The sequence below is a fragment of the Gymnoscopelus microlampas genome, assembly GCF_963454915.1.
Source record: "Gymnoscopelus microlampas genome assembly, chromosome: 20".
Lineage (NCBI taxonomy): Eukaryota > Metazoa > Chordata > Actinopteri > Myctophiformes > Myctophidae > Gymnoscopelus > Gymnoscopelus microlampas.
Window position 1 is genome coordinate 442206 of NC_139957.1, and position 17825 is coordinate 460030.

Here is a 17825-nt window from a genome sequence, read left to right on the forward strand (position 1 = left end):
TAAGTTAGTTCTACACATTAAACAACTTGTGACACTTGATATTTACCCATTTCATATAAGTATATTTAAATAAAATCAATCGAACAAATATTGAGTTGATATTAACATTTCAAAATGTGTTCGTTTCTACATTAACTACTGCATTGCAAATTTAAATTCTTAGGAATAACATCAGTGTTAATCAGAACTCTTTATTTAAGAATCAGGGTTTTTTACAAGCATGAAAACCTGGTCTCTCTACCAGGTTACTGGTACTGAAGGAAGCATTGCAAACACAGTGAAGTCTCTTTGGAATACAGTGTTAATCTTAAATAACTACCATCAAACACCATGAGATACTGTATAAATAATGCAGTCATTTTCAACATAACTTTGAGACAAATTAAGCCGACAGATGAATATTTCGCCTGTCAGAATTCAACAATCTCTCACAACACTACACATAAAATGAATCCCCATGGCACAATTAGACCTACTGCTCTATGTTCGCATCAGCAAATGCAGCTTATATCAATACCAATGTAAAAGAAAGTGCACCACATTAAAGTGGAGTATACAACGTGGTCATCCTCGGAGTCTGTAACACTCCAGCATGTTACACACAGGGTAACTGGAGTCTACAGTGGTATCTGTAAATGCATTGATTTCTTGTGCAATCGCATCTCCCTGAGATTCCCAAGTAAACATGTAAGTAAAAGTGCACGGCTAGTTTCACATGCAAAACAATACAGACCTCAAGTCCACCAATACTGTAGGGCCTTTCCACAGCACCATAGAACGATTCTGAGAACAGTTAATACAAGTTTGCAATTGCATTTCCATTTGCTCAACACAACAACTGGGCAAGTCACAAGTGAAAGAAAAGTGCATCATTCCCTTTAAAACATTCAGTGCAACAACAAAAAATACTGGACTCAACCTTCAAAACTTGAGCTTGAGGTAGAAGAGAAGTGAGCCCATATTCCCTTTAAGGCAATTCTTGAACAAAAACTCAACAACTAAGAGCCGCAGCAGATTAGTGTCGTAGCTAGACGATCAGAGATCTCAGCATGGGGCAATATTTGATTAGATCTCTGATTGTCGAAGAAGATTGTTGAAGACAACAAAAAAAACAAAAAAAAGAGCACTTACATTCTAAATGTAATTCAAGTGGATATGTGCATTACATTCTAAATGTAATTCAAGTGGATATGTGCATTACATTCTAAATGTAATTCAACTGGATGCATTTTCTTCTGTTAACACTGTTTAACTGAACGCAAACATATTTAAATTGAAAAAAATAAAACTATCTCATCAAAGAATTCAAGGTACATTGGCATCACATTTTCAAGACAGAAGTTTGATCTTGAGGCCCTTGACTCTGACGGACAGTTTAGTAGAATCGAGCTCCAAGAGGACTTTCTGGAATACTTCAAAGGTATACTTCAGGTCCTTGGGATAACTAAGATTGAGATTGTAGGTTAATCCGAGGAGGACACAGCACGCCCTGGCAATTGTTCCAAGTCCTGTCACAACTTCCACGCCCTCAAGAACAATCCCGATCTCTGTGCTGTCACTGGTAGATGATGAAGTCACAGTAATTGCAACTGTGAGCTGCTCACGTTCCTCTAAGCCGTCAGTGTCCTGCAACATGAAATTGTAATCAGTGTCATAGTATAAAACATTCATATATATATACACATACACACATACAATGTAGGCATATATATCACTGGACAATAAAAACTACACACCCTGAACTGAACCCTCATACAATTAATAATGAATGTGGATCTGGGACATAAGCCAGCCTGTAACATCAGTCATCTTTGACACTGGTTCTCAAAGGGGGTTCTTGAGGAAGTGACAGGGGGTGCCATCACACAAAGAACAGTTAACCCATTTTGGGCAGGGGTCCCCCATTTGTAACTATACCTTTCAGGACAGGAACCCCTTTTAGGGTTCTTGTCGCTATGTACAGTATATAGCAACATACATTTGTTTTTGTTTTTTGAATAAATGTTTGAAGTTTTTCCAGAAAACTTAGGTCAGGATTTAGAAGGTGTTTCTAGAATCGGCCTGGGGTCTAAATTGGTTAAAAGGCTTAAGACACTTTTGTTTTACTTAGTGATGCGTTGTGTGCTTGTAGATCAGCTATTTTTGAAACATGATACATCTAACCAGTCTACAAAATCGCAGTTGGGTTTTGATCTGGTGACAGTGAAGCATTTTCATACCATTCAGCAACACCTCATAATCTGTTTCATCATAGGACAAAGATGATCACTCAGGATAACAGATAATAGTCTATTGATTTCTCGAACAGTATAAGTGGACCTATGGACTATGTTAGGAGAATACCCCTCACAGCATAATGGCACCATCACTGTCAGGTTCAAGCATTCAGGCCTGTACCATTCTCTTGATCTACACCACACATGCCCTCGCCCACTTAGAAAGGGAAAGGTGATTAGTCTGACCATGTGAGGCTTTATGCTGCCCAATTACAATATCACTCTGTATATACTGATCCTTGTGGAAGAATGGTGTTCATCCCTCCAGTACAGTTCAGAGATTTGTAGATTCTCTGACCACGGAGCACTGCCGGTGCGGCTGATAATAGATTTGTCAAACATCTGCATCAACAACAAATGATAGTCCCATGAATTACGTTCACCTACCTTGAATTCTTTGATGAGATTTTCACCACGTTCTCCAAGGTATACAACAAGGCACCGAAGGACAACCTCTCTGGTCAGTTCAACAGATCCTCCCACCGTGTCCTGGGGAGGAGTTTAACAACTGATAAATTATACTGTACAGGCAGGAGAAAGATTAAAGGTCAAGTCTAAATTTCTCCCCTGAGCAACAGGCAGGATTTATAGCTCTGTGGTAAACATTTCAGCACTTGCACAGGAGACCGGTGTTCAAATCCGGGGTAGAACAGGAAAGTTACATTGAATTAGTTAAGGTAGGGTTTGTGCCATTTTTGGGTTAAATCAAAAAACATTTTGTTAAATGGTTAAAGCTCTTTATTCTGATAGCAATCATTACTAGTGTTCAGTAACAGGAGTCTCTCCAACTGACATGAAAATGCTTTTTGTTTACTAAAACCTGGAGATGGAGACTCCTGATACTGAACAAGCACTCTATAGGCCTAGCAATGATTACAGAATACAGTGCTATAACACGTATTGTAACACAATAATGTCACTCACCCTACTTTTAATGCAGTTCAAATCCGATTTTTCAACACTAAATTGAACTATAATATATCTCTGCTGTCCAGCCAGAAACTGCTAACTCCAAAACGCTCATTGTTCAGGAAACGCAAAAACAAAATATACGTTTTTCAGGAAATGAAGAAAACCTTATATTTTTAAAACAAAGCAATACTGCCTCATCAAAGTTGGTATAGTGACTTTATATATTGTCAGATACTTGCATGTGTCATTATATTATCAACACTTTAACCAAATCGCGGGTAAATCAACACTTTACCCAGCGCAAGTGGAGTTAGCAGTTTCAGACGAGCAGAAATCAAGCTGAAGTGGAGTTAGGTGTCCAAACAACAGTAGCTCCACTCGCTGCTGAGGGAGAGGTTTCAAAAGGGTACAAATTCTCAAAAGCTAACAATGGATCTCCAAGCTCACAATGCATCACAACAACGTGTGAATTAATGCCCTGATGCTTCATGCCACTTATTATATAGGCCTACAATAATAAACATGACTTTAAATATTACAATAACTTCTGCAAAGAGGTAGTATAGCGCGACAGAAATGCTATGAACGCCTTTCTTCTTGTCACATTGCTCTCCTCATTAAACACTTAATAGATTTTAGAAATATAATTACTTGTTTTCATAACATTAGCGTCAGTGCTAAGTTTGATAAACAGGTACACTGCATAGTTTTAACAGACTACGGGGAGCTTGTTTACGTGGTCCTCCTCCTCGTTCACTGCGCAACGCGCTCTACTCATGCTGTTGAAAAGCAGCGCTGTAGAGGAGAGGGGGGACTTGTTTGTTTTTGACGGACAGTTTGAGGATCCAATGGAGTTGGGAGTTTTCGTCAGAGGCGCTTTTTAATACTTTTCATTGGTTCAAATGTTTTGATATTTTACACAGACCTAAAGGGTGTTCAATAGCCTTGATTTATGAAAAAAAAAAAAAAACTGAAAATGGAGTTAGCTGGTCCTGGCTGGACACCGACGATATGTATGTTTTGTATACAGTTATATACTGGATACATACAGCTTAAATGTCCTGCCAGTCACACCTGTTGATAGTGATGAACCGCACTACACATATTTTATTTCCCTGTTTTACAGAACAAGTGATTTTTCATTTTATTTATAAATATTGTACCTCGAGCAATCTCAATACGTTCTTCAGCCTTTCTCCAATAGCTCCACCTTTGGCACGGTAGAGTTCCAGCAGCTTGGGAGTGTAACTGTCCAACGCAGACATAAATGTAGGCTCCAGTTGCACAGTTGTTATTCTCTGGAATTCTGCACTGGTCTGAAATACAAAAAGACAAGGCAACAAAGAGACATACCATTAGTTGTCAGCACGAGTAAGACATTACGGTTGACTGATATTGTCCTAATGCATGAGGGACTGTTTTTTCAATTACTTTTTTCATTTGTTATTTAAAAGAACTTAAGAAATTAGTGGAAATGGTAATTGAAAAATAATTCCCCTCACGCATTAGAAGGCCAATATCAGTCACGTAGGATTGGGACATGCGTTTTAAATTATATTAACAGTTAAAATGGAGTTAGAAGTTACAATGAGTTTATATAGGAAGGGTGGGGGATTTTGGCTAAATCAAATCAGTAACTGTCTTCATTAATAGGAAGTCTCATCTCTCCAGCTCTTCAATACACAGAAAATACATTTTCAGGTGGGTTGCCAATTTCATCCACATCCACACTATTACATTTATACTGCTAAATGGTTATCACCATTTAGCAGTATAAATGTAATAGTGTACCAGTTCAGATTTTCTTTGTCATCACTTCATATTTCACTCGTTTGTCCTGCACCCTGAATGAGTTCTCTCCTAAATGGATACATTGGTGTTCTGACCTGACAATTATTTTCCTGTTTACTTAAAAGCTGTAGGGATCCAAGAAACTGACAACTCTTATAGCAATGATTGCGATCACAATAGTAATTATTTTAACCAAAAGAATATCACTTAACAGGGATTAAAATGGCAACTCACCTGAGAAGGGTCAAACAGGGCAGGCCAACGGTCCATCATGGCTGGAACACTTGGACACAGATTGATGACTTCATGTCGTCTGAGGGCAAAGGTCTTGTTCATTTTGTCCTTAACCATCTTTGCATTGTTTTTCTTCTTTGACTCAGTGACCAACTCTTCCCTTTCTTTCTCCAAACTGTGCTCATCTTCATTGGCTGGGTAGGGTGGCAGATAATTGACCTCTGCTCTTTTTGGCTTTTTAACATTTTTTGCAGACTTTCTATCATCAGGGCTTTTATGTTTGAGAGCATTGCATCTAACATCTGGCATCCCGAAACCACTCAGCTTTCTTCTGTAGTTACGCATTTTTTGGTCGATTTTGTCCTCCCATCCACCCGCTCCTGTAGGGGTCACGACTTCCTTCAGACATGGGTGTGCTTTGATAAGCGCCTCAGCAACAGTGTGTCTCTGATGGCCAGATGGGTAGGCAATGTGTGTATAAATGGATTCAGCTAGCTTGAGAGTTATATCTGACCTGACCTTTGTGACATTCAGCAGTGTGCCGTGTTTTCTGTAAGCTTCATTGGCTCTTGCAAGGACCAGTTCAGTTTCCACAGAGAATTTTGGAATGATGAATGGAGTTGGCCATGGCTTCTTTTGCAAGCTGCTACTTATTGACACTGCCGGTGGTGAATCAGAGTCCTGGGAGTCCTGTGTGTCCTCCTGTGTGTCCTCTTGTGTGTCCTCCTGTGTGTCACTTGAGGAGGCAGGAAGATCTGATTGCTCTGTGGTGGTACTTTCAGTGCAGCTTTCACTGAGTGGTACTGGATAAAACTTTAGGACAACTGGCTCAACTATCTCTACCTTAATTGTGGATTTGTGTTGAATTAAATCAGTGGATTTGAGAGAAAAAAACTGGTCGAAAACAGGTTGTAAATAATGGAGGTGGAATTCTTCAGTGATACCACACAGCTGCTTGACGGCTAACTTCAGCTCCTCTAGTGTTTTTGGTATGCCAAAAGGAAGCATAAGCAACTCTATCAAGTGACCAAAGATCACCCTGAGCATTGCTGGGTCTTCATCCATAGCAGGTGGTCTACTGCAAAACAATTCAGATAATTAAAAGTGTTGACACAAAAAGGTTGCACTTCCATTATTAATCAAACTTTTTTTTGGGCCATCTTAGAGCACCTGTAGAGCCTGGAAAATGTCAGACTCCCTTTTTCTACCCATTGTTTTTGCGGGGGGGGGGGGGGGGGAGGGGTCCTCAGATGACAGTGAAGTGTCAAATGACCATTTTAATAAAGAAAAAGACCATTATTGCATCAAAAGTAATCAAACTGTAAAACATTGGCCAAATAATATAAGAGGCAAGAAAATAGCCGATCTACAAGCTCACAATGCCTCACAGTATTTATCTGTGGAACCGAGTCAAACTAAATTGAATGCCTCAACTCATACATTTCAAGTGCTTATCATGGTGGGGGTCCCAAGTGCAAATATAATTTTGGGGGTCCCCAGTTCAAATATGATTGGGGGGGTCATGGCCTGAAAAGGTTGAGAACCACTGCTCTACGCCACCAACATGGCCACCGGGGGAAAGGGGGCAGGGCGAGATAGCCCTCTATTCAAAAAATAATTAAAACCCTGATGGAGAGGAAAATCTAATCTGTGCTACAGACGTAACGTTTCAGTGTAACAATGCGCTTTCCCTCAAGTGTGTACGCTGTAAGTGGATAGACATCGCGAAGACTCTGCTGATGAATGAGATCGACTTCCGTACAGTTTTCCAACAGAAAACATCGCAAGTGCTCCAGGTACCAAGCATTGAGTTTCTTGACCATGAAGTAAAGGCTACCTTCCAGGATCAATATCTGGATGATCTCAACAAAGTCTGGGAAGCCTTCCGTAGAACCATATAGCAAGATCATCCCAGCTGAATACCGTGTCCCATGGTACGTTACAGTGTTTGACAGCTGAACACTTGTTAGCTGAGGGAACAGTCTCATTACGGATGCTTGGATTTCATCATGAAGTACTTCCAAAGGCAAAGACGACACTTTAGTAACTACCAGTGCAGGCTTAGACACATTCATTTGCCAATTGTAAGCTATCATCAGCTGATGTTTTGTTGCAAGTGACAACAAGACATTTATGAAATTGGTTGTGTGCCGCACAACTCGTTTAAAAAATTTATGTTTAGCTTCAAATCTCATAGTCCACAATCCAACAAGAGGCCCAAAGGCTTTTACAAGTCCAGGATAGTGCTCTACAAAATGGTGTTTGGGTATCAATTTCAGGTTAGGGAAAAGTGCTTGCAAACTGTGACGATGCTCAGTTATTTGCAGGTCAAGGTAACCAAGACTTTTGAGTGAGTGAAAAGGGGCTACAGAGAGCTCTACAATGTCCTTCAGTGTCATCAGAACTAGCCATGCTGGATCATCAGGGGGTATCCTCGAACCAATGATTAGTGGCAGTGACCTTATGAGTGCCCAATTCTCATGTGCATTTCCTCCTATATTGCCTCTTTTTGCAAAGGTTTTTGGGATTGACTGAGGACGGTCAAGATTGTCTGTAAACTTAAATGGAAAAGTCTTGATTAAATCATTCAGTTCAGCTAAGGTGAAATATTTTTTCTTAATGAAATAACTCAGACAGTGTGCCAGCTCTTTAGGAACAATGCCTTCAAAAAGGTCGTGGAGTATGTCAGGGGGGTAACCTCTGACAAAACTGAAGTGGCTCAGCTTCTTAGTCAGCGGGCAAGCTCTCCTGACCCCATAGTAATGTTTCAAAGTGGGGTCTTCTGCCTGCATTTCTGCCAGTGTTTCAAGATGCAAATTATGGGCTTCCTCTGTTCGAGGTGGAAACTCTCCACTGCGTACCTCCTTTTGACAGTATTCAGAGCGATGTCCTAAGCAAAATCTGCAACTGTAACCTGTAAAGCCTTCCACAAGTCCACCAAGCGAGTGTGCACCGAGATTGTCTGCTGCCACACAATATACTGTCCCTTTAATGTTCTTTCCAGCACTAGGAACAAAAACTCCTTCTTGTTCTAAGACAGACAGATCTTTCAAAAGAGGCTCTAGAACTGCATCATAAGTAAAATCCTTGGCATCATCAGCCTTGCAGAGAATGGCCAGGTTTATTGCATCAAGTGTAGAGCGCTGTTCAGGTGGTACATTTGCCAGGACCCAATAAACAGCGGTGATCTTGTGTTTTTTGCGTGATGTGCCTAGTGGGTTGCAAACCTCAAAATCATCACAATAAAGAATCAATGCAATTCTTGGTTCTTCTACATCAAAGAATTGATTTTGTTTGAAATATTCCCCATCTTGATAGGATTCGTACCGACCAGAAGCGCTTGTTTTTTGGTTTAAAACTTCACGTGCAATATCCTTATTGCTCAATAAATGTTGCAAGGTCTTAAGAAGGGGGACATACTGAAAGGAGCGATTATCCTTTCTATGAAGAATGTACTCCACTGGCTGGATAAATTCAAAGTGTTCCTTGAAATACTGTCTTCTCCTATACACAGAACGAAATGGCCCATCTACTCCCATTGCTTTGCTTATAGGGTGTGACTTGCAAAGTTCCTCTACCAATTCAATTAAAATGTCCTCTTCCACAGACCCTTTCAAATGTGCATCAACTAGCTGACGGATTGTTGGGGCAGAAGCTGTGTGTATGAAATGAAGCTCTTCAACTAAGTCGTCAATACATTGACCAGAAACGTTGTGTACACTTTCCAACTTCAAGAGAATTGAGCCAATCCTATCTTGAATTTCATCTGCTATATCCAGAATTGGAGGATTTACACCAATATCCTCATCATCATCATCATCACCCAAGACTAAAGGAGCATGTTCATTTAATGGTTGGTGTGCAGCAAAGATATGTGGCTTAAAGTCCTCCAGCCCATGAGGGTTGTGCTTTCTGCTTCTATGCGTGGCAAATGTCCCAAGTATGTTATACTGTTGTGTACATCCAGCAAAAGGACACTCTACTGTCTCATGATTCCTTAAGTGACTGCCAAGATGTTGGAAAAACACTTTCTCAGTAGATATCTTACTTGAACAATTTGCGCATGTGAAACATTGTACAGTTTCTGGCCTGTTAGCTTCTGCTTCATCCTGATGATATCTGGACAAATGTGTCCGGAGAGCACTCAGTGTCTTAAAAGAACAGGGGCAACTGTAATGTAGACATGGCACATGTCTAACCTCAAATGTCCTGTGCTGTAAGCGGTAATGCTGGAGAAGGTTACCCCTGGTTGTCCCTCTGAATCCGCACTTTTTACACTGCCACGGCATCTGGAGGCACATAAAGAAAACAACGTAGCTATAACAAATGCCTTCACAATATTTATTTTCAGATGAAAACCATCTTTGTGTCAATCAAATGTCTAGGCTGCATGTCCATGCTGTAATCTATCGGTAGTGTTTACAGTGTAAACACTACCAATAGATGATAGAAATGGATCGAACACCACAATGCGTTGTGAGCTTGTAGATCGACTAGTTTGAATGCGTGACACGTTTGTCATGACATCAAAGGTCTGCCCACTGAGCAATATACACACCTACACAACAGCAGTGGTGCGTCTCTACAATATCTTCTCCTGGAGGAGTACGGCAGAAGTCCTTCCGTCTCCTGAGAGAGAGAAAAACAAAGGCAGTAGTGGTTAGAAACAATTTTACAGTGGTGCCATGCACCCAAAACAGCCAATCTACAAGCTCACAACAAGTTGCAGATGCGACGTGTTGTGCGCTTGTAGATCGGCTAGTTTGAATGCATGACACCTTTGTCATGACATCAATGGTCTGACCATGGAGCCATATACATGCCTAGACAACAGCAGTGGTGCTTCTGCACTAAAGGGGAAAAAAGGAAGGCTATAAACTAATTGTACATATATTTTAACAAATCTGTAAATGTGAAGATCAATATACACACCTAGACACAATTTCCTTCAGAAGGAATGAGGCAGAATGACTTGGCAGAATTTCTTCTGTCTCCTGAAGGAAAAAAAAAGGCAGGTGAGAAACAGGTGGACATGTGTGACCATTTCTCAAAAAGCCATTGTTCATAAAAGCAGAAAAAGTCAGGAAGAATTTTGTTTTAATCCAAAATGAGTCAATAGCCAAGTTAGACTCTTCACATACTAGACCAGGGCTCTTCAACGTTTTCAGGCCAAGGAACCCCTAGCTGAGAGAGAGATGAAGCAGGGACCCCCTACTCTATATTGTATAAAATTGTGTTTCAGATTACACTTTTTTGGTTTACTTGGTCTGCTCTTTTTTCGCTCTACACCAAGCCTTTTCAACAAAAAATAGCAGATCTACAAGCTCACAACACCTCGTGCTGCGAGGCGTTGTGAGCTTGTAGATCTGCTATTTTTTGGCTAAAGTTTTCCTCAGAGAAAGGGGTGCTAGGGTTCAAGTGATTAAGATTTAAAAAAAAATCATTTCACACACAGATTTGGCGGACCCCCTGTAGTAACTGTGAGGACCCCCTGTTGAAGACCCCTGCCCTAGACTCCAAGGTGGTGGGCAGGTACTTTACCCCTGCACCACACAGTGTGTGTGTCTTTAACAACATCCCCTCTTTCTCTCACCTGTCTCGTGCTCAGTCCTCTCTTTGGTCTTCTTCTCCGCCACCTGTCGGCGTGCTCTCCTCCCTCTCTCCTGGTCCTTCCAGTCTAGGTCTTCCCTCTCCTCCTTGGAGTGGCGTAGACTGAACACCAGACGATGGAGCTGCGTGGTTAACGTATAGGACACAGAAATCATTATCTCTTTATTCACACACTGGTTAACACTCAGCCACTCATACATGGAGCCCGATTCCTGACTGATGCCACATGTTTGGATATCGACGCTGATCACGATTTTGGAGAGTCCTGACCTAGACCGCTGATTACCCATGTTTTGTCCAATATTTACTAAATCAATTTGAAAAACTTTAACTTATAAGCAAACTAATAAATAAAAATAGACAAACTTTTTGGTCCATTAAAAAAAAGCAAATTAAGTGTATAAAATCCAATGCGTGAAAGGATTTGTTTTTGTTAAAAAGTTAAAGCACTATATTCTGATAGTAATCATTGATATAGAGTAGAGGTTAGAAACAATTTTACAGTGGTGCCATGCACCCAAAACAGCCACTCTACAAGCTCACAACACGTCGCAGATGCGACGTGTTGTGAGCTTGTAGATCGGCTAGTTTGAATGCGTGACACGTTTGTCATGACATCAAAGGTCTGACCATGGAGCCATATACACACCTAGACAACAGCAGTGGTGCGTCTCTACAATATCTTCTCCTGGAGGAGTACGGCAGAAGTCCTTCCGTCTCCTGAGAGAGAGAAAAACAAAGGCAGTAGTGGTTAGAAACAATTTTACAGTGGTGCCATGCACCCAAAACAGCCAATCTACAAGCTCACAACCAGTTGCAGATGCGACGTGTTGTGAGCTTGTAGATCGGCTAGTTTGAATGCATGACACCTTTGTCATGACATCAATGGTCTGACCATGGAGCCATATACATGCCTAGACAACAGCAGTGGTGCTTCCGCACTAAAGGGGAAAAAAGGAAGGCTATAAACTAATTGTACATACATTTTAACAAATCTGTAAATGTGAAGATCAATATACACACCTAGACACAATTTCCTTCAGAAGGAATGAGGCAGAATGACTTGGCAGAATTTCTTCTGTCTCCTGAAGGGAAAAAAAAGGCAGGTGAGAAACAGGTGGACATGTGTGACCATTTCTCAAAAAGCCATTGTTCATAAAAGCAGAAAAAGTCAGGAAGAATTTTGTTTTAATCCAAAATGAGTCAATAGCCAAGTTAGACTCTTCACATACTAGACCAGGGCTCTTCAACATTTTCAGGCCAAGGAACCCCTAGCTGAGAGAGAGATGAAGCAGGGACCCCCTACTCTATATTGTATAAAATTGTGTTTCAGATTACACTTTTTTGGTTTACTTGGTCTGCTCTTTTTTCGCTCTACACCAAGCCTTTTCAACAAAAAATAGCAGATCTACAAGCTCACAACACCTCGTGCTGCGAGGCGTTGTGAGCTTGTAGATCTGCTATTTTTTGGCTAAAGTTTTCCTCAGAGAAAGGGGTGCTAGGGTTCAAGTGATTAAGATAAAAAAAATAATCATTTCACACACAGATTTGGCGGACCCCCTGTAGTAACTGTGAGGACCCCCTGTTGAAGACCCCTGCCCTAGACTCCAAGGTGGTGGGCAGGTACTTTACCCCTGCACCACACAGTGTGTGTGTCTTTAACAACATCCCCTCTTTCTCTCACCTGTCTCGTGCTCAGTCCTCTCTTTGGTCTTCTTCTCCGCCACCTGTCGGCGTGCTCTCCTCCCTCTCTCCTGGTCCTTCCAGTCTAGGTCTTCCCTCTCCTCCTTGGAGTGGCGTAGACTGAACACCAGACGATGGAGCTGCGTGGTTAACGTATAGGACACAGAAATCATTATCTCTTTATTCACACACTGGTTAACACTCAGCCACTCATACATGGAGCCCGATTCCTGACTGATGCCACATGTTTGGATATCGACGCTGATCACGATTTTGGAGAGTCCTGACCTAGACCGCTGATTACCCATGTTTTGTCCAATATTTACTAAATCAATTTGAAAAACTTTAACTTATAAGCAAACTAATAAATAAAAATAGACAAACTTTTTGGTCCATTAAAAAAAAGCAAATTAAGTGTATAAAATCCAATGCGTGAAAGGATTTGTTTTTGTTAAAAAGTTAAAGCACTATATTCTGATAGTAATCATTGATATAGAGTAGAGGTTAGAAACAATTTTACAGTGGTGCCATGCACCCAAAACAGCCACTCTACAAGCTCACAACACGTCGCAGATGCGACGTGTTGTGAGCTTGTAGATCGGCTAGTTTGAATGCGTGACACGTTTGTCATGACATCAAAGGTCTGACCATGGAGCCATATACACACCTAGACAACAGCAGTGGTGCGTCTCTACAATATCTTCTCCTGGAGGAGTACGGCAGAAGTCCTTCCGTCTCCTGAGAGAGAGAAAAACAAAGGCAGTAGTGGTTAGAAACAATTTTACAGTGGTGCCATGCACCCAAAACAGCCAATCTACAAGCTCACAACAAGTTGCAGATGCGACGTGTTGTGAGCTTGTAGATCGGCTAGTTTGAATGCATGACACCTTTGTCATGACATCAATGGTCTGACCATGGAGCCATATACATGCCTAGACAACAGCAGTGGTGCTTCTGCACTAAAGGGGAAAAAAGGAAGGCTATAAACTAATTGTACATACATTTTAACAAATCTGTAAATGTGAAGATCAATATACACACCTAGACACAATTTCCTTCAGAAGGAATGAGGCAGAATGACTTGGCAGAATTTCTTCTGTCTCCTGAAGGAAAAAAAAAGGCAGGTGAGAAACAGGTGGACATGTGTGACCATTTCTCAAAAAGCCATTGTTCATAAAAGCAGAAAAAGTCAGGAAGAATTTTGTTTTAATCCAAAATGAGTCAATAGCCAAGTTAGACTCTTCACATACTAGACCAGGGCTCTTCAACGTTTTCAGGCCAAGGAACCCCTAGCTGAGAGAGAGATGAAGCAGGGACCCCCTACTCTATATTGTATAAAATTGTGTTTCAGATTACACTTTTTTGGTTTACTTGGTCTGCTCTTTTTTCGCTCTACACCAAGCCTTTTCAACAAAAAATAGCAGATCTACAAGCTCACAACACCTCGTGCTGCGAGGCGTTGTGAGCTTGTAGATCTGCTATTTTTTGGCTAAAGTTTTCCTCAGAGAAAGGGGTGCTAGGGTTCAAGTGATTAAGATAAAAAAAATAATCATTTCACACACAGATTTGGCGGACCCCCTGTAGTAACTCTAAGGACCCCCTAGGGGTCCTGGACCCCCTGTTGAAGACCCTTGTACTAGACTATGTCTGACATAAATGTCAGCGCTAAAATCAACATGAAATAAATGCATAAACATGTAGGTTAGAGCTAGCATTGCTTTAACTAAATCCTGTTTCAATCCAAACATCGCGAATAAATCGCGGTAAAATCCGCTATTTCTACCCGATCGTTTTGATAGGCATCACTCGTCTGTTGGCTTTTGTCTAATGTGAATCTCAAAGAACAATCATATTCTGTTAAAACTGTCGTGTAAATGTTTTTATGTTGATGGTTGGGGTTGCCAGGTTGTGTCAGAAATAAGCAACCAGGTCACCAAGACCAAGCGTTTTTTTGCATTTTTTTTTTCACACAAACACGTGTACACTAGCGTGTGTATCACCTACCTAGTCAACCTATATACCATTTTAAAAAGGTACGGGCCTTGTGATTAAAATGATGCAAACCATTACAAGATAACTGCAAAACTGACGCTACAATCAACGCTTAAGTCCGACATTCACAAAGACCAAAAATAGCAGATCAACAAGCTCACAGTGAGCTAGTAGGTCGGCCATTGTCCGGTCTAAAAATGTATGAAACGCAAACATAACCGTGCATTTAATATGTTTAACAGCGTGAAGTGCCCAGCCACATTAAACATTACACTAGACTGAGGCCAACATTATTTAAGCTAGCTTTATGCTAACACCAGGCCTCGACAATGCTGAATAGTGGATCGGCTAGTTGTTAGCACAACATTAGCATAATGTTGCTTCATGAAGCTTGCGCCATATCATATTATCCCACAGTACAACTCTCAAATCTAACAACGTTAACACACTTATTTTACATGTGTTAAATTCACATTTACAACAAAAAAGTCAGAAAAGCAGAGCACATACCTTTCTTTTCTGTTGGAAGCTGGGGCATCTGTTTGTCCACCAAACTCTCCAGAAGGCATTGCGCAGAATGGCGCGTTTTTGACAGGAAGTGAGCACTATGAATTCTGGGGCTTGGAGTTATCTTGCTCAAAATTCGATAAAGGAACGTTTTTTTGTATTTAAAAACAGTAGAGTGTGTATTGTTGATTTTGCATCATGAATATGTTGCCGGGTAGACCTTAAAATGGAAGATATCCTCAGACAGAGCGATTAATAAGTGAAATTAATGTCTTCTGGTGATCAAGTTATTTGACCAATCAAGGGAAAGGGGTGGAGTCAACTACTGCTCTGTAAGAAGTACTTCATAAAATTAAGTTGGATTCACACAATATTCTCAAAATGATTTCAGCCTTAAAACTAACAGATAAAATTGAGTTAGATTTAAACATCATTCTCAGAATCATTATATTTTATTTAACTAGAATGAGTGCATTTCAATGATATATATTTTTATGTAATGTTAACTCAAATAATAGCCACAAAATCAAGGACACAATTATATTGAGTATATTTTACTTCATATATTGTGTAAATAATAATACACAAAAAAGTCCTTTCTAACAGTGTATAGAAGGTAGGCTATAGGTTGCATAGAATATGTTATATAAAATGAGACGGTCTACCTTGGTGTTTTCCTGCAGGTTTCCCACTGAAAAGCAGTTTCCAAAAAAAAACACGTGTTAAAAAAACTAAACAAAAAAAAAATATCAAAGCTCCGCTTCTCTCTCAGATGCTGTGCAGAAACCTCGCGTCGCAAAGAAGTGCCGCTATGCGTGCGTGTGCATAGCTGTCAATCTCTCTCTCTCTCTCTCTCTCTCTCTCTCTCTCTCTCTCTCTCTCTCTCTCTCTCTCTCTCTCTCTCTCTCTCTCTCTCTCCCTCTCACACACACGCACTCTCTCTCTCACACACACGCGCCTGCACGCACAGAAAGCCGCGCAGATGTTCGCATCCTTCACACGCTACGAACAAAAAAAAAGAAAAACCTTGAATGAACGCATTGAACAGAGAACACCTCACCCCAGAGAGGGTTCACCTTAAGAAGGTGTTTCTTGCACGGAACATCACCCCCCCCCCCCCGATCTACAAGCCAGCGTTGTGTTGTGTGGGCTTGGAGATCGAGAGACATGAGCGCACATAACGGGCGTGTTGGTGTATTGTGGACCACAGTGACATGGGCGGCTCGCTCTTAAAGCTGCAGTAGCCTGTGTAAAGCAGTGGTTTTCAACCTTTTTCGCGTCAAGGACCCCCACTGACACATATTAGCCCACGGACCCTCATTTGAAATGATATGCCAGGGACTCAACCATTTTGATTTCTTGGGGGTCCCCGTCTACACTGTATCATCATTATCCGTGTTGTATCATCATTATCCGTGTTCATTTAACTCTGAGAGTGTACAAATGGAACCAAATGGACCCGTTACACTCTCAGAGTTACAGACATATAAGGGTCAATTTGGTTCCTAATTATTAATTTGGCTGGGGACCCCCTGGAACTCCCTCAAGGACCACTGGTGGTCCCCGGACCACTGGTTGAGAACCACTGGTGTAAAGTAACTAAGTAAATTACTCAAGTACTGTATTTAAGTACAATTTTGAGATATGTTTTTTTACTTTATCGGAGTATTTCCAATTTTCAGTAGCCTACTTTTACTTCTACTCCACTACATCTCAGAGGGAAATATTGTACTTTTACTCCATTACAATTATTTGAAACCTTTAGTTTTGAAAATAGCAGATCTACAAGCTCACAATGCGTCACACGCTAATGCGTCACAAACACTCAATTGTAATGAGTACTATCAGAATATAGAGCTTTTTAACACTTATTTTAACCAAAGAAAACCACTTAGCTACCTTTAAGTAAAACATGTGAGTAGGCCTACTTGTCCCCCACTGAATATAGCTCTATTGTGATAGTAGTCATCGTTTTTTTAACGATGTGTTTTCAATCCAAGCAGATTTTTTGTCTAGGATTACATACTTTTATGTTAGTAAATGAACATATTTCACTAAATGTCACTACATTTCAAAGTAAAAATACATTAAAATAAAAAATAGATATACATTTGAAAAAACAAAATTGAAAAATAAAATTATTCGAATAAAAATACAAAATAATTGTAATTATGTATATGAAACATTTGTAAGTAAAAATGTTAAATTATGAAAAATACATATTACTTGGTGATGTGCTTTTATTTGAGATAAAGTATGTTAATATGACTTATTTTTTACAGTGTTACAATTGCCCCCAACCACTGTTACAACTGCCTCCGTCACGGGGGCAATTGTAACACTGTGACTCATTGCATTCAAATTAACATTGTCCTTATTAGTGAAAGCTTAAAAATGGTATTATTAATTAGGGCACAGATGACTAGGATATTTCAAGTAGTCTGTGAATTATGAAGGCAAATACAAAAAGTGTTACTTTTGTACCCAGTCTCCCCTACTGAAGTTAATGTACTTCAGGGGTCTTCAACGTTTTCAGGCCAAGGACCCCCTAGCTGAGAGAGAGATGAAGCAGGGACCCCCTACTCAATATTGTATAAAATTGTGTTTCAGATTAAAACGTTTTTTTTTTTTTACTTAGTCTGCTCTTTTTTCCCTCTACACCTATAGCCTCTTTGCCAAAAATAGCCGATCTACAAGCTCTCAACGCCTCGCAGAGCGATGCGTTGAGAGCTTGTAGATCGGCTATTTTTGGCTAATGTTCCCCTCAGAAAAGGAATTCTAGGGTTCAAGTGGTTAATGTAAAAAAAACTAAATCCTATC

The 17825-nt window shown here is 40.4% G+C and overlaps 1 protein-coding gene across 1 annotated transcript; it reads right to left on the reverse strand.

Annotated features, from left to right (window-relative positions):
* Positions 1–213: 213 nt before the first annotated feature.
* Positions 214–15072, reverse strand: LOC311036665 (uncharacterized protein). Its single transcript, XM_084045506.1, has 14 exons — positions 15009–15072; positions 13548–13609; positions 13174–13244; positions 12508–12646; positions 11847–11908; positions 11473–11543; positions 10807–10945; positions 10146–10207; positions 9772–9842; positions 9413–9502; positions 5214–6291; positions 4352–4504; positions 2664–2765; positions 214–1626 (listed from the first exon to the last, which is right to left on the reverse strand). The coding sequence occupies exons 11-14, from the start codon at positions 6276–6278 to the stop codon at positions 1330–1332; spliced, it is 1617 nt and encodes a 538-aa protein (XP_083901632.1). The 5' UTR covers positions 6279–6291; positions 9413–9502; positions 9772–9842; positions 10146–10207; positions 10807–10945; positions 11473–11543; positions 11847–11908; positions 12508–12646; positions 13174–13244; positions 13548–13609; positions 15009–15072; the 3' UTR covers positions 214–1329.
* Between the last annotated feature and the right edge of the window lie 2753 nt (positions 15073–17825).